Consider the following 13,982-nt stretch of genomic DNA (forward strand, 5'->3'; position numbering starts at 1 on the left):
TAAAATATACAGCGTTGGTGGGAGGTCCTAGGGCTTAATTACTTGTCTACAGTTTGATATGGGCCTGGATTACTGAGTGCATTGTGAGGCTGTGACAGCCATGCCAAGTGCTGTGTTAGCTACAATGACTGATCGTCTCTAATCTAAGGATTGGCTGTTCCGGCAGAATGCAGGCAATTGCTTCCATCTTGATGCATGGTCAGTCGGTGAGGCAACAATCATTGTGTAGAGTTGCATTTCTTATGAGTACCAGGATCCTATGAATGTTTCGAGTCCCACGTTGTGACCCTTGGTATGTTAGCACCGTGGGTTTCGCCAAAGAGGTAAACGTCCGCGACCTGCATCACTTCGGGCTTTCCTCCCAATTTTAGCTGACACGCCGTGATATAACTGGAATACTGTTCTGAGCGAAGGTAAACCAATTCAATTACTCGATCAATTACTCAATTACTCACCAAATTCCCAGTGCAGCATTGATTAGATATTAAAATGGTTTAGAAAAAACCCCATATGTGCATTAATATTTCAAACAAATTCAATAAAAGAAACCATAATGGTTCAAAACAAGATCGGCAGTACAAAAGTCTTGCATAGAAGGTCAATATGTTCTTAACAAAAATAAGTATGCATACGACCGCCCGCTGATACAAGACAAATACTGGCATATTCTGATGGATTTTCGTAACAAGGAAGAGTGCTAAAATTGTCATTCTTTGTTGAATGAACTAAATCGTTTCGTCTGCAGTACAACAAACCACAACAGTAATAGTGAGTGAGTTGGGTTTAAAGCCGCTTTTAACCGTATTCAAGTTATATCGCGGCGTGTCAGCTTGATGTGGGAGGAAAGCCCGAAGTGATGCAGGTCTCAGACGTTTATCACTTCGGTGAAACCCATGAGCACGGGTATGGTGCTGACAAACCTAGAAACATAATCGGGGCGAACTGAGATTCGAACCCACAATCATAGGTTTCTGGCGTGCCCAAGGGACGCAACTCTGCACAGCGAATCGCGGCACCTTAGACGACTGGGCCACCCCCCGTGCCCCCCCCGCCCCCCCCCCCGCCCCCCCAACAGTAATAACTGTAGTATCTGTGAGATATAAATAATTATATATCTTTGTAGCTTACTAGACTAGCCGAAATCGACTTTGCGAACGCAATCACACTCTGCAGCACGCGTGTTATGTTCATGGCTGTTATTGCTTCAGGTGTATGTTTTACATATGGAGAGTTAAAATATTTGACATAATTCAAATACATGATACACAATGTCTGTTTGAGTAGGTATTTTATAATTTGAAAAATTACATATATAATTTTTGTATCCGGCCTTTTCTCGTACAACAGCCGATGTAGAGGTGGCTGACTACTTGCTGTGTTCAGTCACACTGCATACCGCCAATCCCACCTGACGTCAGCGACCTTGCCCCGTCCGTTCTACTCACCCTCATCCTCAGGGATCTCGCACCATCAGATCTACCCACCCTCACCTTAAGGGATCTTGCATCGTACGTTCTAACCACCCTCACCCTGAGGGAGCTTGCTCCGTCCGTTCTACTCACCCTCACCCTCAGGGAGCTTGCATCGTCCGTTCTACTCACCCTCACCCTCAGGGAGCTTGTACCGTCCGTTCTACGCACCCTCACCCTCAGGGAGTTTGCACCGTCTGTTCTACCCACCCTCACCCTCAAGGATCTTGCACCGCCCGTTCTACTCACCCTCACCCTCAGGGAGCTTGCACCGTCCGTTCTACTCACCCTCACCCTCAGGGAGCTTGCACCGTCCGTTCTACTCACCCTCACCCTCAGGGAGCTTGCACCGTCCGTTCTTCCCATCCTCACACACAGGGAGCTTGCATCGTCCGTTCTACCCACCCTCACCCTCAGGGAGCTTGCACCGTCCGTTCTACTAACCCTCATCCTCAGGGAGCTTGTACCGTCCGTTCTTCCCACCCTCACCCTCAGGGAGCTTGCACCGTCCGTTCTACTCACCCTCACCCTCAGGGAGCTTGCACCGTCCGTTCTACTCACCCTCACCCTCAGGGAGCTTTACCGTCCGTTCTACTAACCCTCATCCTCAGGGAGCTTGTACCGTCCGTTCTTCCCACCCTCACCCTCAGGGAGCTTGCGACGTTTGTTCTACTCACCCTCACCCTCAGGGAGCTTTACCGTCCGCTCTACCCGACCTCACCCTCAAGGAGCTTGCACCGTCCGTTCTACTAACCCTCATCCTCAGGGAGCTTGTACCGTCCGTTCTTCCCACCCTCACCCTCAGGGAGCTTGCACCGTCCGTTCTACTCACCCTCACCCTCAGGGGGATTGCACCTTCTGTTCTACTTACCCTCACCTTAAGGGATCTTGCGACGTCCGTTCTACTCACACTCACCCGCAGGGATCTTGCACCGTCTGTTCTACCCATCGAGACCCGCGGGGATCTTACACCGTCTGTTGTTCCCACCCTCACCCTCAAAGATCTTGCAACGTCCGTTCTACTCACACTCACACTCTGGGAGCTTGTACCGTCCGTTCTTCCCACCCTCACCCTCAGGGAGCTTGTACCGTCCGTTCTACTAACCCTCACCATCAGGGATCCTGCGACGTCCGTTCTTCCCACCCTAAACTTCAGGGAGCTTGTACCGTCCGTTCTACTAACCCTCACCCTCAGGGATGCTGACACGTCTGTTCTTCCCACCTTCACCCTCAGGGATCTTGCGACGTCCGTTCTTCCCACCCTCACCCTCAGGGAGCTTGCACCGTCCATTTTTCCCACCCTCACCCTCAGGGAGCTTGCGACGTCTGTTCTTCCCACCCTCACCCTCAGGGAGCTTGCATCGTCCGTTCGTCCCACCCCCACCCTCAGGGAGCTTGCATCGTCCGTTCGTCCCACCCTCACACTCTGGGAGCTTGTATCGTCCGTTCTTCCCACCCACACCCTCAGGGAGCTTGTACCGTCCGTTCTACACACCCTCATCCTCAGGGATCTTTCGACATCCGTTTTTCCCACCCACCCCCTCAGGGATCTTGCATCGTCTGTTCTTCCCACCCTCACCCTCAGGGATCTTGTACCGTACATTCTACTCACCCTCACCCTCAGGGATCCTGCGACGTCCGTTCTTCATTCTCCGTCCCTCAACTGTTTTGAGGACCCACTCGAAGTGAAGAAAATACGCTTTTCTTGAGACACAAATAATGTCATCATCTCATTAGTAGATGTATCAGGTCATTAGTAGATGTAACAGCTCAATAGTAGATGTTTCAGTTCATTATTCATGTCCAGTGAACCGTGTTTTCAGGTAATGCTGATCAAGCATGATTCGTATACAACTAGTAGGTTGCGTAGGAGCTACTTGACCAGCCCAAGTGGACAGTGCAGGTGTGCTTCTCTTGGGTAAAGCATTGAGCTATAGGTTTCCATTGTCCATATCCCGGGGATGAAGTGTGAAGTATGATGTCTAGCAGTGTGGTTATTCATCTATAACATCAGACTACTAGTTAAATCGATCAAACACAAGCACATCGATACTCTAGGAATATGCCAGTAGTTCTTCTTCTTCCATGCACTGAATATTATTTCAGTGACAACAGCTCCCAGACAGAGCCGCGGTAAAGTGAATGGTAAAGAAAGCTATCAATACAAGGAATGGTTGAACTCATTGCAATCTTTATCATATAAAATATACAGTTAGTGATCCAATAACCCAGCCTTATGAGCTGGCTCAATTAACTTTTTTCGAAACATTGACAAAAAGTATCGACTGAAATTTGTTATGTTTTTTTTGTTACCAAACATGTCTACCTTTATAACAAATGTTGTATTTGGGATAACACTTCCTTATTAAAGTTCAGTGTTTTTTTATGATAAGTTCCATCCGGGATTCGAACCCACACTACCAGAGAGAGGCACCTAATCGCTTGCAAACAGAATCAGCGATCTTACCTCCTCAGCCACCGAGGCTTCCACAAAATGAAAGTCCGACAACTGGTAGTCTAGATCACGTTCTTTGTGTTCGCCTCAGACTATAAAGAGCGTCATGCGACTCTTGCTCAAAGTAATTTTTATTTGGGTTACATACAAGGTCTCAGTAAAGATTTCAAATGGTTTGATGATAGTGTCATAGCGACCAATTTAGGACAACCTTTGTCTAAATGAACAAAGGCAAATTACCCTATGGCCACAAACCGTATCTGTCTAGTATTCTAATTGCCATTCTTTGTACACGTAAATTTTTTAAACCGACTCCTTGCATAAGGAACATGCAAATAATCATATGCAACGTCACGTCTGCTTGCAATGCACGTGCATCGCCCGTTGTTAATAGACACGTGGAGGACATTTCCAAATGTTACGCATCAGTGACATAAAGGATGCTCTAATTGTATGTTTCAGAAGTTTGAACATGGTGTTATCATTGTAAGATGGAATCAGAGTCCCACCACCACCACCACCCGCTCTTACACCTCTAATTAAGTTGAGACTTCATGTCAGATGTGCATGAATTTACGCTGTTTTTTTACGCAAAATGCAAGTAATTTTACCAGGACCGTTCTTATGTCCTCAACTGAGCTACGCACATTTACCATGAAGCAAACCCAGGCGAAGGTCACATGTTAAACCTGATCTTACCCACCGCCCGACCACTGCGTGTTGTCTTAGGATATACACCCCGTTATAATCGGTCCCAATCACCGTACTGCCGATAACGGAGACTAAATTGGATCGTGTGATGCCATCAAGCCTCGAGGGCTCTGATCATGGTTTCCGTCATTAGTCCAAGTGTAATATTCTGACTGCAGTGTTAAACAAACTTCACTCACTCACTCTAACGCGACGGCTGTAATGTTCCAGGCAGATGGCTGTTGACCTTCCCCGCTCTCTCCTGCTGTGCTGGCTGCTCACGTGGAAACCAACAGCTGTTTGTAAGTTTCATCAAAGTCTTGTCCTACTTGCATTTGTGACACTTTAATAAAAAAAGGTTCTTTCTCTTCTTCTTCTTCATCTTCTTCTTTTTCTTGTTTTTCTTCTTCTACTTCTTCTTTTTCTTTTTCTTCTACATCCTCTACTTCTTCTTTTTCTTCTTCTTCTACATCTTCTTCTTCTACTTCTTCCTCGTCTACTTCTTCCTTTTCTACTTCTTCCTCTTCTACTTCTTCTACTTCCTCTTCTACTTCTTCTTCTACTTCTTCTTCTACTTCTTCTTCTACTTCTTCTTCTACTTCTACTTCTTCTTCTACTTCTTCTTCTTCTTCTACTTCTACTTCTTCTTCTACTTCTTCTTCTTCTACTACTTCTTCTTCTACTTCCTCTTCTACTTCTTCTTCTTCTTCTACTTCTTCTTCTACTTCTTCTACTTCCTCTTCTACTTCTTCTTCTACTTCTTCTACTTCTTCTTCTACTACTTCTTCTTGTTACCATGCATTGAGAGATATGCCAAGGAACTCTCGGCTCGGAATAAACTGTGCTTGAGTGTCTATTCATGTGAAACTGTCGCATGGTATCTCCGTGTGCTAGCACTATAAAACCGGCATTTGTCTTTGTTTTCAAGGCAGCCTCACATACGCGCATGTACGTCGCTATATAAGTGCAATAATCTTGATCGCGACGGTAAACCTCATTTCACCACCCCACAAAGGGAAAAGGAATTCTCTTATCTATCATAAAATAGTGTGCGACGTTAATGCTTTAGAATATGTGTAAAAATCATGGCATTGTTACGTCTAATGAGACTGTCAAAACATCGCTTATTCTGAAAACAATCTAATTAATTCGGTTTGTGAATAAAGCCTAGCCTAAATGTTCGTTTTGTCTCGCTATTTACATCTACAGAGATTTATGGAATTACCCAGGGGCATATCTCTTGGATGTAAACGCAAATGCATTCATGCTATTGGCTTGTTTAAAAACACCGCTGCGAGTTTACAAGTAGTCACCGATCATATTCTGGTTAAATTTTTATTTTTAAAGGTCCACTACGTGATTAATCCTGGCTTCATTCAGACACTGGTGAACTTATATATTTGAATACAATTACTAATTATATAATCTATTCTTCGTTACGTGTCCCTGAAAAGGATTTTGGTGATCATATTTACGAGGAAATATACAATAAACAATATACATAACATTAATTTTCTTCCTTACATCAAAAGCTGGCAGCGATTGCACTGAACCTTTTCCCGTTGCCAATGCGTACCGGAAGTGGGAGGGCGGAGCTGACACGACGTGGGCGAACTACACATGTCTAGCAGGCTACGATCTCACTGGAGGAGACTTACACCGACAGTGCCAAGGGGGAGCCTACTCGGGGAATGCGCCCACTTGCCTGTGTAAGGATGCAGCAGAATTCGCCTCAACAGGGGAATGTAATTGTGTCATTCGTCAACACTCGCCCCTTTCCGTAACCTGCAAGAAGACTCGTCCCCCTATCGATGAATGTTATGTGCGAAAATACGACAAACCAATCAGAACGGGCGTATGATTTCAAGTTCTTCGTCAAAGAATCCCTCAGAAATAATTTTTGATTTTACATATGTCTTGCATCTAAAAATATACCAAAGACACAGTTAAATGTGTTCAGTCATACTGTATAATTTCGCACGTCCCAATGTGCTTTAAATTGCATCTGATATATATATAATACATGGGGAAATAATATGTAAACCATTACGCAACGAGTTGACAATTGTTTTAGGTATGCCCGTTTACGCTAAGACGGAACCCGGTCACAAAAATGGCCATGATAGGGGCACGAGTCGCTATTCGGCTTGTCCCGGAATAACACGAGTTGGACACAAATGATAATTGTGTGATATCAAAATCTCGGTGTCTTGCGAATAATAAATTTCAATGCCAGTGTTTGATCATGATTATATGCCGAAACAATTACATTTGTCGTAAAAGGCAAATTGGAGATCAATGTTGAATGAATGGTTAAATGTAAATCAGCGACGAGTAAGCATGCCCAGCTCTACACGCAGCCTTAAACACCAATAGAAGACCTTTCAAAATGAGGTGGTGAGAAAATTCTGACGCTGCTCATGCGAATTCTGTCATGTCAAGTCCGGTTAATCTCAAGCTGGTATTCTTTTCATGCCATGTCATGATATTATCTAAACATAATTTGAACCAGGAAAGACTGGAAAAAGTTTATTTTGCCTCAAATCTTAAGAAACATATTTGTTCGCCGCATATACTAGAAGATCTGAACACATGTGTTGTGAACAACAGGTTATTTGGCTCCTCGTTATATAGAATTGAATACAGTATATGATCTCGCTAACAAAAATCTCAGATCCTTGCCAGAATAAGCAACGTTTGTTCCCTTAAGACATTTTGTCAATGCTCATAAGACATATGTTTTGGGTGAATCTTTTAGGCTGAGAATTCACCATCATTAAATGCGTAGCTATTTAGTGATTTTAGAAAATTTCACTTGTAACAAGTGCAGGTGTGAATATTCATTCTTACATCCCTGACCGTCTTTTAAGTGCTATGAAGTACTGTTTCAAACTTATGCACACAACGTTTAACAGAGGCAAAATCAGTCACCACACCGGTGTTTATTTCAGTGAACTGCGGGCCACCATTGAACTACACGCATTCAAAAGCAAACAGCGCGAACTCGTTGTCGGGCGTGTATGTCAGCTACACGTGCATGGGGACAACCAATCAAACCGCACCTATAAACCGGCTATACTGCGACCCCGCTATAGGGAGGTGGGAGAGCCCCGTCTACTGCGCAGGTATTGTGGGTTTTTTTTCATTCCAAGTATTTAAAAGTCTCTAAGTTTATACAAACATGATCATATATGATCTCTAAATCCTAGCAATCATTCAACTCTCTCTTATATAATATTTCACATCGACAAGCTCAAAACAATTTGAAGTGAGAAGGGTGTGCCAGTCAACAAAAAGTTAACTAACGTTACCCCCAGTGTGTTGAACTTAACATAATTGATTAAGGATCCAAAATCAAAGGCAAATTAAAACAAACATTATTTTGTCGAGTTCAAAATGTGACACTTTCAATTGTTGACGGCAATGCCACGCTGAAGCAAGTTTACTTTCTTACAGTTGCCAATCATATCAGATACGATTTTCGACCTGTAGATCTATTTGATGATGACGTTGATTGCGATTTTAATTTCAGAGAAGGAAACAATAGTAGACAGTATACAATATCTCCTTCCATCGACGGGAAATAGCATCAGCTCCGACTCGACAGCTGGCAGTGATACAGCATCCTCCGATGACGCCACCAACCACATAAGCGTCACAACCAACAACGTCATCATGACGACCAGTGACGCAGCGACTATCGCATATACCGCACCGTCGTCCGTGGAGCTGACGGGCAGCAATGACGTTGCCATGGCGTCCACAGCGGGCGCTTTGGCATCCACGGTCGTTGTTTCTCAGCACAGCACCCTCCTCTCTGTAGGGACATTTCACACGGATTCTCCTCACACTGCTTCCACAGAAGTGAATGATGGCAGCTCTAGTCATGTCAGGTCTGTTTATGACACCCTTAGTGACGTCAGTTCTGTTTATTCTTCGTTCATTGACTTCAGTTCTGTTTATTCTTTGTCTAATGAGGTCAGTCCTGTTTATTCACTGTGGAGTGGTACCAGCTCTGTTTATTCCTCGTCAAGTGATCCCAGTCCTGATGTTTCCTCCTCAAGTGATTCCAATTCTGTTTATTCCTCGTCAAGTGATCCCAGTTCTGATCTTTCCTCCTCAAGTGATTCCAATTCTGTTTATTCCTCGTCCAGTGATCCCACTTCTTTTTCTCCCCCGTCTACTGACTTCAGTTCTGTTTATTCCTTGTCAAGTGACCCCAGTTCTGTTTATTCCGCGTCTAATGACAACAATTACAATTCTGACTTCTTCCCTTCGAGTGTCCAAACTTCAAGTGACCTCAGTTCTCTTAATCCCGATTCAAGTGACGTTAACTCTGTATATTCCACTTCTGGTGAAGTCAGCGATGTTTATCTTTCATCTAGTGACTCTAACTCTGTCCATCTCACATCACGTGACTCAAGTTCTTTCCCAGAGAGCACAAGCACCCCTTCCACCGAACACCTGTCGCTGCAACCTTCAATGACGGATATCGCAATACCCATGACGTCATTGACGACAGATATCAATTCGACGCCCTCGAACCTACTCACAGTAGACAGTAGTACCGGAATACACACCAACGTCAACGTCTCGTCAGCGTCAACGCTCGGCGTGTCCATCAGCTCCGAAACGTGCCAGAGACAGAATCGACTTGTTGTCAGTCTCGATGGCGGCCCGTATGAGATTCTCCAAGTCGCCATCATACGACCCTCAGGTACGTTTGTCATATACAACATCCTCCACAAAGCCGCAATTCCAACGAGGGGATACAAGAGTAAATATGGAAACACATGAATACACAATGCGATTTAGAAAGTGGTCAAATGTATCAAATGTTATATTTGGGATAACACTTTCTCAGTAAAATACAAATTCTCATACTTTTTTGAGTTAAGTCCCTTAGTAAGAAAGTGTAATCCCAAATCTAACATTTGTTATTTATAGCTTTCGGTCACGGGAGCCGTACCTATTTACACGTGTCAGAGGGGTACACAAAGTACGTTATCTAGACAACGATTTGTCGGACTTTCATTTTTTGTGGAAGCATCGGTGGCTGAGTTGGCTAGATCGCTGACTTTGTGTGCTGGCGATCAGATGCCTTACTCTGGCAGTGTGGGTTCGAATCCCGGACGGGACTCAACCCCCAAAATGTACGAGAATATGTTCTTTACTAAGAAAGTGTTATGTATTTGTTACATGAAAACACAATCATGTTTATCGCCTTGTAAATAAACGCCCAATCGATTATTTAACGTAAAAGACGTCATATTAAAATCGTGACGTCCTTTGTTGCTTTTCACGACTTCGTGAAAAGTTTTGCAGCCTGTTCTTATCATGATAAGTAGAAACTTCACTTGGTATCGGGAAACTGTATACTTGGGGAACCCTGGCAAGAAAGGGCGTCCATGAGTACAGTGTTTTGACGTGATTCCGTTTATTGATAGAGCGCAAGTCATAGTAAGGACTTGTGCGTGTCCCCCCTTAAACATGGAACACAGCTATTTGTCATCAAGTGCCAGTTTAGTTTCCATTCCAAATGGCCGGTTAACACCATACAATATGTACAGGATATTTCATGTGTCGGTCGCAATAATTCCTTATCATAGATTTTTGTATGATTATATATAAATTCAACTTTAACAAAAATAGTCTTGAATACTAGAAGACCGGTGAGCGAAGCGAAAGAATTCACTCTGGTCAAGTAACAAAAATGGCGTTTTCGAAACGAACAGTCTCGATTGACGAATTAAATGAAAGATTTACAGTTTATAACGAAACATTTTCCAGAGAAGAATAAACGCCTAGAAGTGATATTAACTCCAAAAATGACCATCTGTCAGTATTTTGACTCGTCAATGTGGAACTAACGTAAAAAGAACGTCAACAATTGTGAACGGGCTAGTCACTTACGACAAAGGGAGACAATTAACGGGGAAGTAACTCATGAATGAAAATAGTTCCGTCAAATTGTAATGTTCACTGCAGTGAAATAGCAAGTGTTGTGTTCACTGCAATGCAAATATCACTTTTCCCAACTTCAGAAAACTCAATCTTTCACGGTGAAGTATATAATAAAAGGCGCCATTGTTTGAACTGTTTCTGTGGAATATGTAGACAGTTATGCACACATATATGTTCCATGTGCTGACATGGGAGCGATATAGCTCTAACCAGTTTGCCTGGAGGGATATGAGTACTATGCAAAACCTAAAGTCATAAGTGAACATATGTTTTGTACCAAAACTAATTTAATCTTATACATACAATACATAATTAAAGAATAGAATTATGCTAAATTAATCAATTTTGTTTTAAAATTGCTGAATTATAGCACTTTGACCATTTTAATTTATGCCAACAACAGACGTTTAAGCAAAGAAAGATTATCATGATCGAACGTTTTTTTCGAAATATCAGAGTATGAATTCGATTTCATTTCACGACGTTTACTACGTGGTTTGACAATTTCCGATACAACTTGTCCTCATTTTATGATAGTCCAGTAGTTAAAGCATTCGCTCGTCACACCGTACAGCGAAAAGCAGCACCTAAGAGCACTACACGAGATTCGAAATGCCATTGACTCAAGTATAGGAAGTTGACTATTTATCACATGTTTTCTGGTAAATATTTTATTTTGGGAATTCAATAGAGTCTTACATGATGATATCTCCGGGTCTTCAACATTCAAACCGGGGTACTTTTGACGATCGAATTGGAACACTTTTCATTACCCTTCCTTTCCCTCCACCTTCATTGGCTAAAACATCAACACAACACAATAGTGCGACCCTTAGCGGACATAGTGACATTTTCGCCACTACTCTTCGAAAGTTCTTTTAAAGTGTCAACGTTTTCATATTTCGTTTCAGCGAATAAATAACATTGAAAGTTGAAGAAGGAAACAAGTATATCGAACTCCGACACATCAAAATATGAACAGAACAATTACTAAATGATAAGTGCTCATCAAATCCAAATATTTAATGTCAATAATACCGCAAACATTAAAAGAAATATACTTCCAATAACGGACAGTCCCATTTCAAGGAACCGCCGCTTTTATTTCCAATATAAATCTCATGTCTGTACTGAACCCCACCTCACAGACATGAGTTTGCATAAACGTTGTGTTGCATAAGTCCAGTTCAGACATGGTTCTCACAAGCGTTTAATCGGAAAAGGACGACGCGGAGGAATAGATTTAAAAAGAGGATATGCAGGGTGTGCCCAACGATACAGTCACCCACTCACTCACTTACTCACTATCATAATGGAGACTGTACCAGTGATTTGTCTTTTTCAGAGGAAGATCTGTATAACTTCCGCTTGGAGGTACATAGCCCAATGCAGACTTGCGATACAGCTTCGAGACTCCCTTGGGAGAATCGTACACTTGTCGATTGCACAGCAGAGAGATTGTTTCCTATTGGAAAAAGTTTGATCATACGGGGTTCGACCCCTGACGTAGGAACAATCAAAATATGCGATGTTCAAGTGTATGGCCGAATACCATCAGGTAAGAAATGCACAACAAACAGATATTTTACGACGTGTGTAATAAAAAAAACGTGGAGCTTCAACGTCGGTGCGTCTGACGTCATCCGTTTGAAGAACTCTCTTTGCTTTCCATGTGAATTCAGAGTCACCAATATTATTATCATAAGTTTATTAGCAGGTTAAACCAAACACAAGTGAAGCAAATCGTTGATAAAACACATGAAAAAGTGCAGGTTGGGTCATATGAATGCAACTGAAAAGACGCGCAACGATATTGGAATATGTGCCCTTTCATTATGTCATGACTGTCGACCCGTGAAGAACCGGGGTAGAATAGGTCTTCAGCAACCCATGATTGCCGTAAAAGGAGGCTATGCTTGTCGTAAGAGACGACTAATGGGATCGGGTGGTCAGGCTCACTGACTTGGTTGATGCATGACATCGATCCGAATTGCGTGGATCGATGCTCATGATGAGTGAGGCGTTAAACAACAAACACACTGCATGACTGTCATGGTAATAGAAAATATTCATCAATGAAATGTCCCGTTGCTGTTTGTAAGATGGCCAAGGAACAAGTGTAATGGCTGCCATTTGGTGAATATAAACCGTCAGATTTCACCTCATCATCCAAGTATTATCTTCAATTTTGTCATTTTGTCCCTCTGATTCCCATTTATCGACGATCATTGGGCTCGGAATCCCCATGGGATACGATTATTACTGATACAATATTTAATTATTACTATTTTGTGAACTTAACATGTATTCACACAAAACTACACCGCAAGAACAATGCAGATTATGACCTGAAGGTCTGTGTTAGCTGAATGCTTAGGTCGCACCATGTTGCGGAGTTTTGTCCGGGGTCGATTCCCTATCATACACAAATGAACCACCGCTCTACAGACTACTATATAGCTTCTGATCTCTGTCCCTACCAGTGGACTGTGGCGTTCCCAGGCCGTTCCCGGGGAGGCGTGTGGTGTTCACGACAGCGTCTCTCTACAGTACCGCCATCTACTACTGCGACCACGGCTACCACTATAGAGGCGGGCAACAGCAGGTCCAGTGCAAGGTGACAGGTTACTGGGAGTCATATGGACTCTACTGCTCAGGTAAAATAGCCAATTGATCTTTCAGCCATACATCACTTCGTTTTCAGTTCGAACCCACATGTTCCCGATCCTGATGCCAGGATTAACACTGTGGAACACGTCATCGATCTGCGTTACTTTGGACTGACACTACCGTTTAAAGCGATGTTAACTCACTCACTCACCAAACTTAGAAGGGATGGTCTTTAGTTAGTATTATTCATGGTGGCTTGGATAAAGGCATTCGTGTCCAACTCGTGTTATTCCGGGACAAGCCGAATAGCGACTCGTGCCCCTCTCATGGCCATTTTTGTGACCGGGTTCCGTCTTAACGCAAACGGGCATACCTAAAACAATTGTCAACTCGTTGCGTAATGGTTCACATATTATTTCCCCATGTATTATATATATTTCAGATGCAATATTGGGACGTGCGAAATTATACAGTATGACTGAACACATTTAACTGTGTCTTTAGTATATGTTTAGATGCAAGACATATGTAAAATCAAAAATAAATTCTGAGGGATTCTTTGACGAAGAACTTGAAATCATACGCGCATTCTGATTGTTTTGTCGTATTTTCGCACATAACATTCATCGATAGGGGGACGAGTCTTCTTGCAGGTTACGGAAAGAGGCGAGTGGTGACGAATGGTATAAAGGCTGGGCAATATAAACAAGTTATTGTTGTAAAGCATTCGTAAGCATATATAAATATATATATATATATATATATCTAAATATATACCCAAGGCCCAGTTAAAT

At 42.9% G+C, this 13,982-nt stretch overlaps 2 protein-coding genes across 2 annotated transcripts in view; both read left to right on the forward strand.

The window, feature by feature from the left end:
• Positions 1–13,982, forward strand: part of LOC139445657 (serine-rich adhesin for platelets-like) — an 87,224-nt gene that overhangs the window by 42,400 nt on the left and 30,842 nt on the right. Inside the window, exons 3-8 of the mRNA XM_071226850.1 lie at positions 4,846–4,916; positions 6,147–6,323; positions 7,566–7,739; positions 8,147–9,331; positions 11,924–12,136; positions 13,062–13,235. Coding sequence (XP_071082951.1) covers positions 4,850–4,916; positions 6,147–6,323; positions 7,566–7,739; positions 8,147–9,331; positions 11,924–12,136; positions 13,062–13,235 — 1,990 coding nt within the window. The 5' untranslated portion in view covers positions 4,846–4,849. The remainder of the gene's footprint in view (positions 1–4,845; positions 4,917–6,146; positions 6,324–7,565; positions 7,740–8,146; positions 9,332–11,923; positions 12,137–13,061; positions 13,236–13,982) is intronic.
• Positions 168–3,178, forward strand: LOC139446190 (uncharacterized). Its single transcript, XM_071227502.1, has 3 exons — positions 168–206; positions 1,384–2,019; positions 2,159–3,178. The coding sequence occupies exons 1-3, from the start codon at positions 168–170 to the stop codon at positions 3,176–3,178; spliced, it is 1,695 nt and encodes a 564-aa protein (XP_071083603.1).

This window comes from Haliotis cracherodii, unplaced genomic scaffold (assembly GCF_022045235.1).
Source record: "Haliotis cracherodii isolate W230 unplaced genomic scaffold, xgHalCrac1.p SCAF_10, whole genome shotgun sequence".
NCBI classification, from domain to species: domain Eukaryota; kingdom Metazoa; phylum Mollusca; class Gastropoda; order Lepetellida; family Haliotidae; genus Haliotis; species Haliotis cracherodii.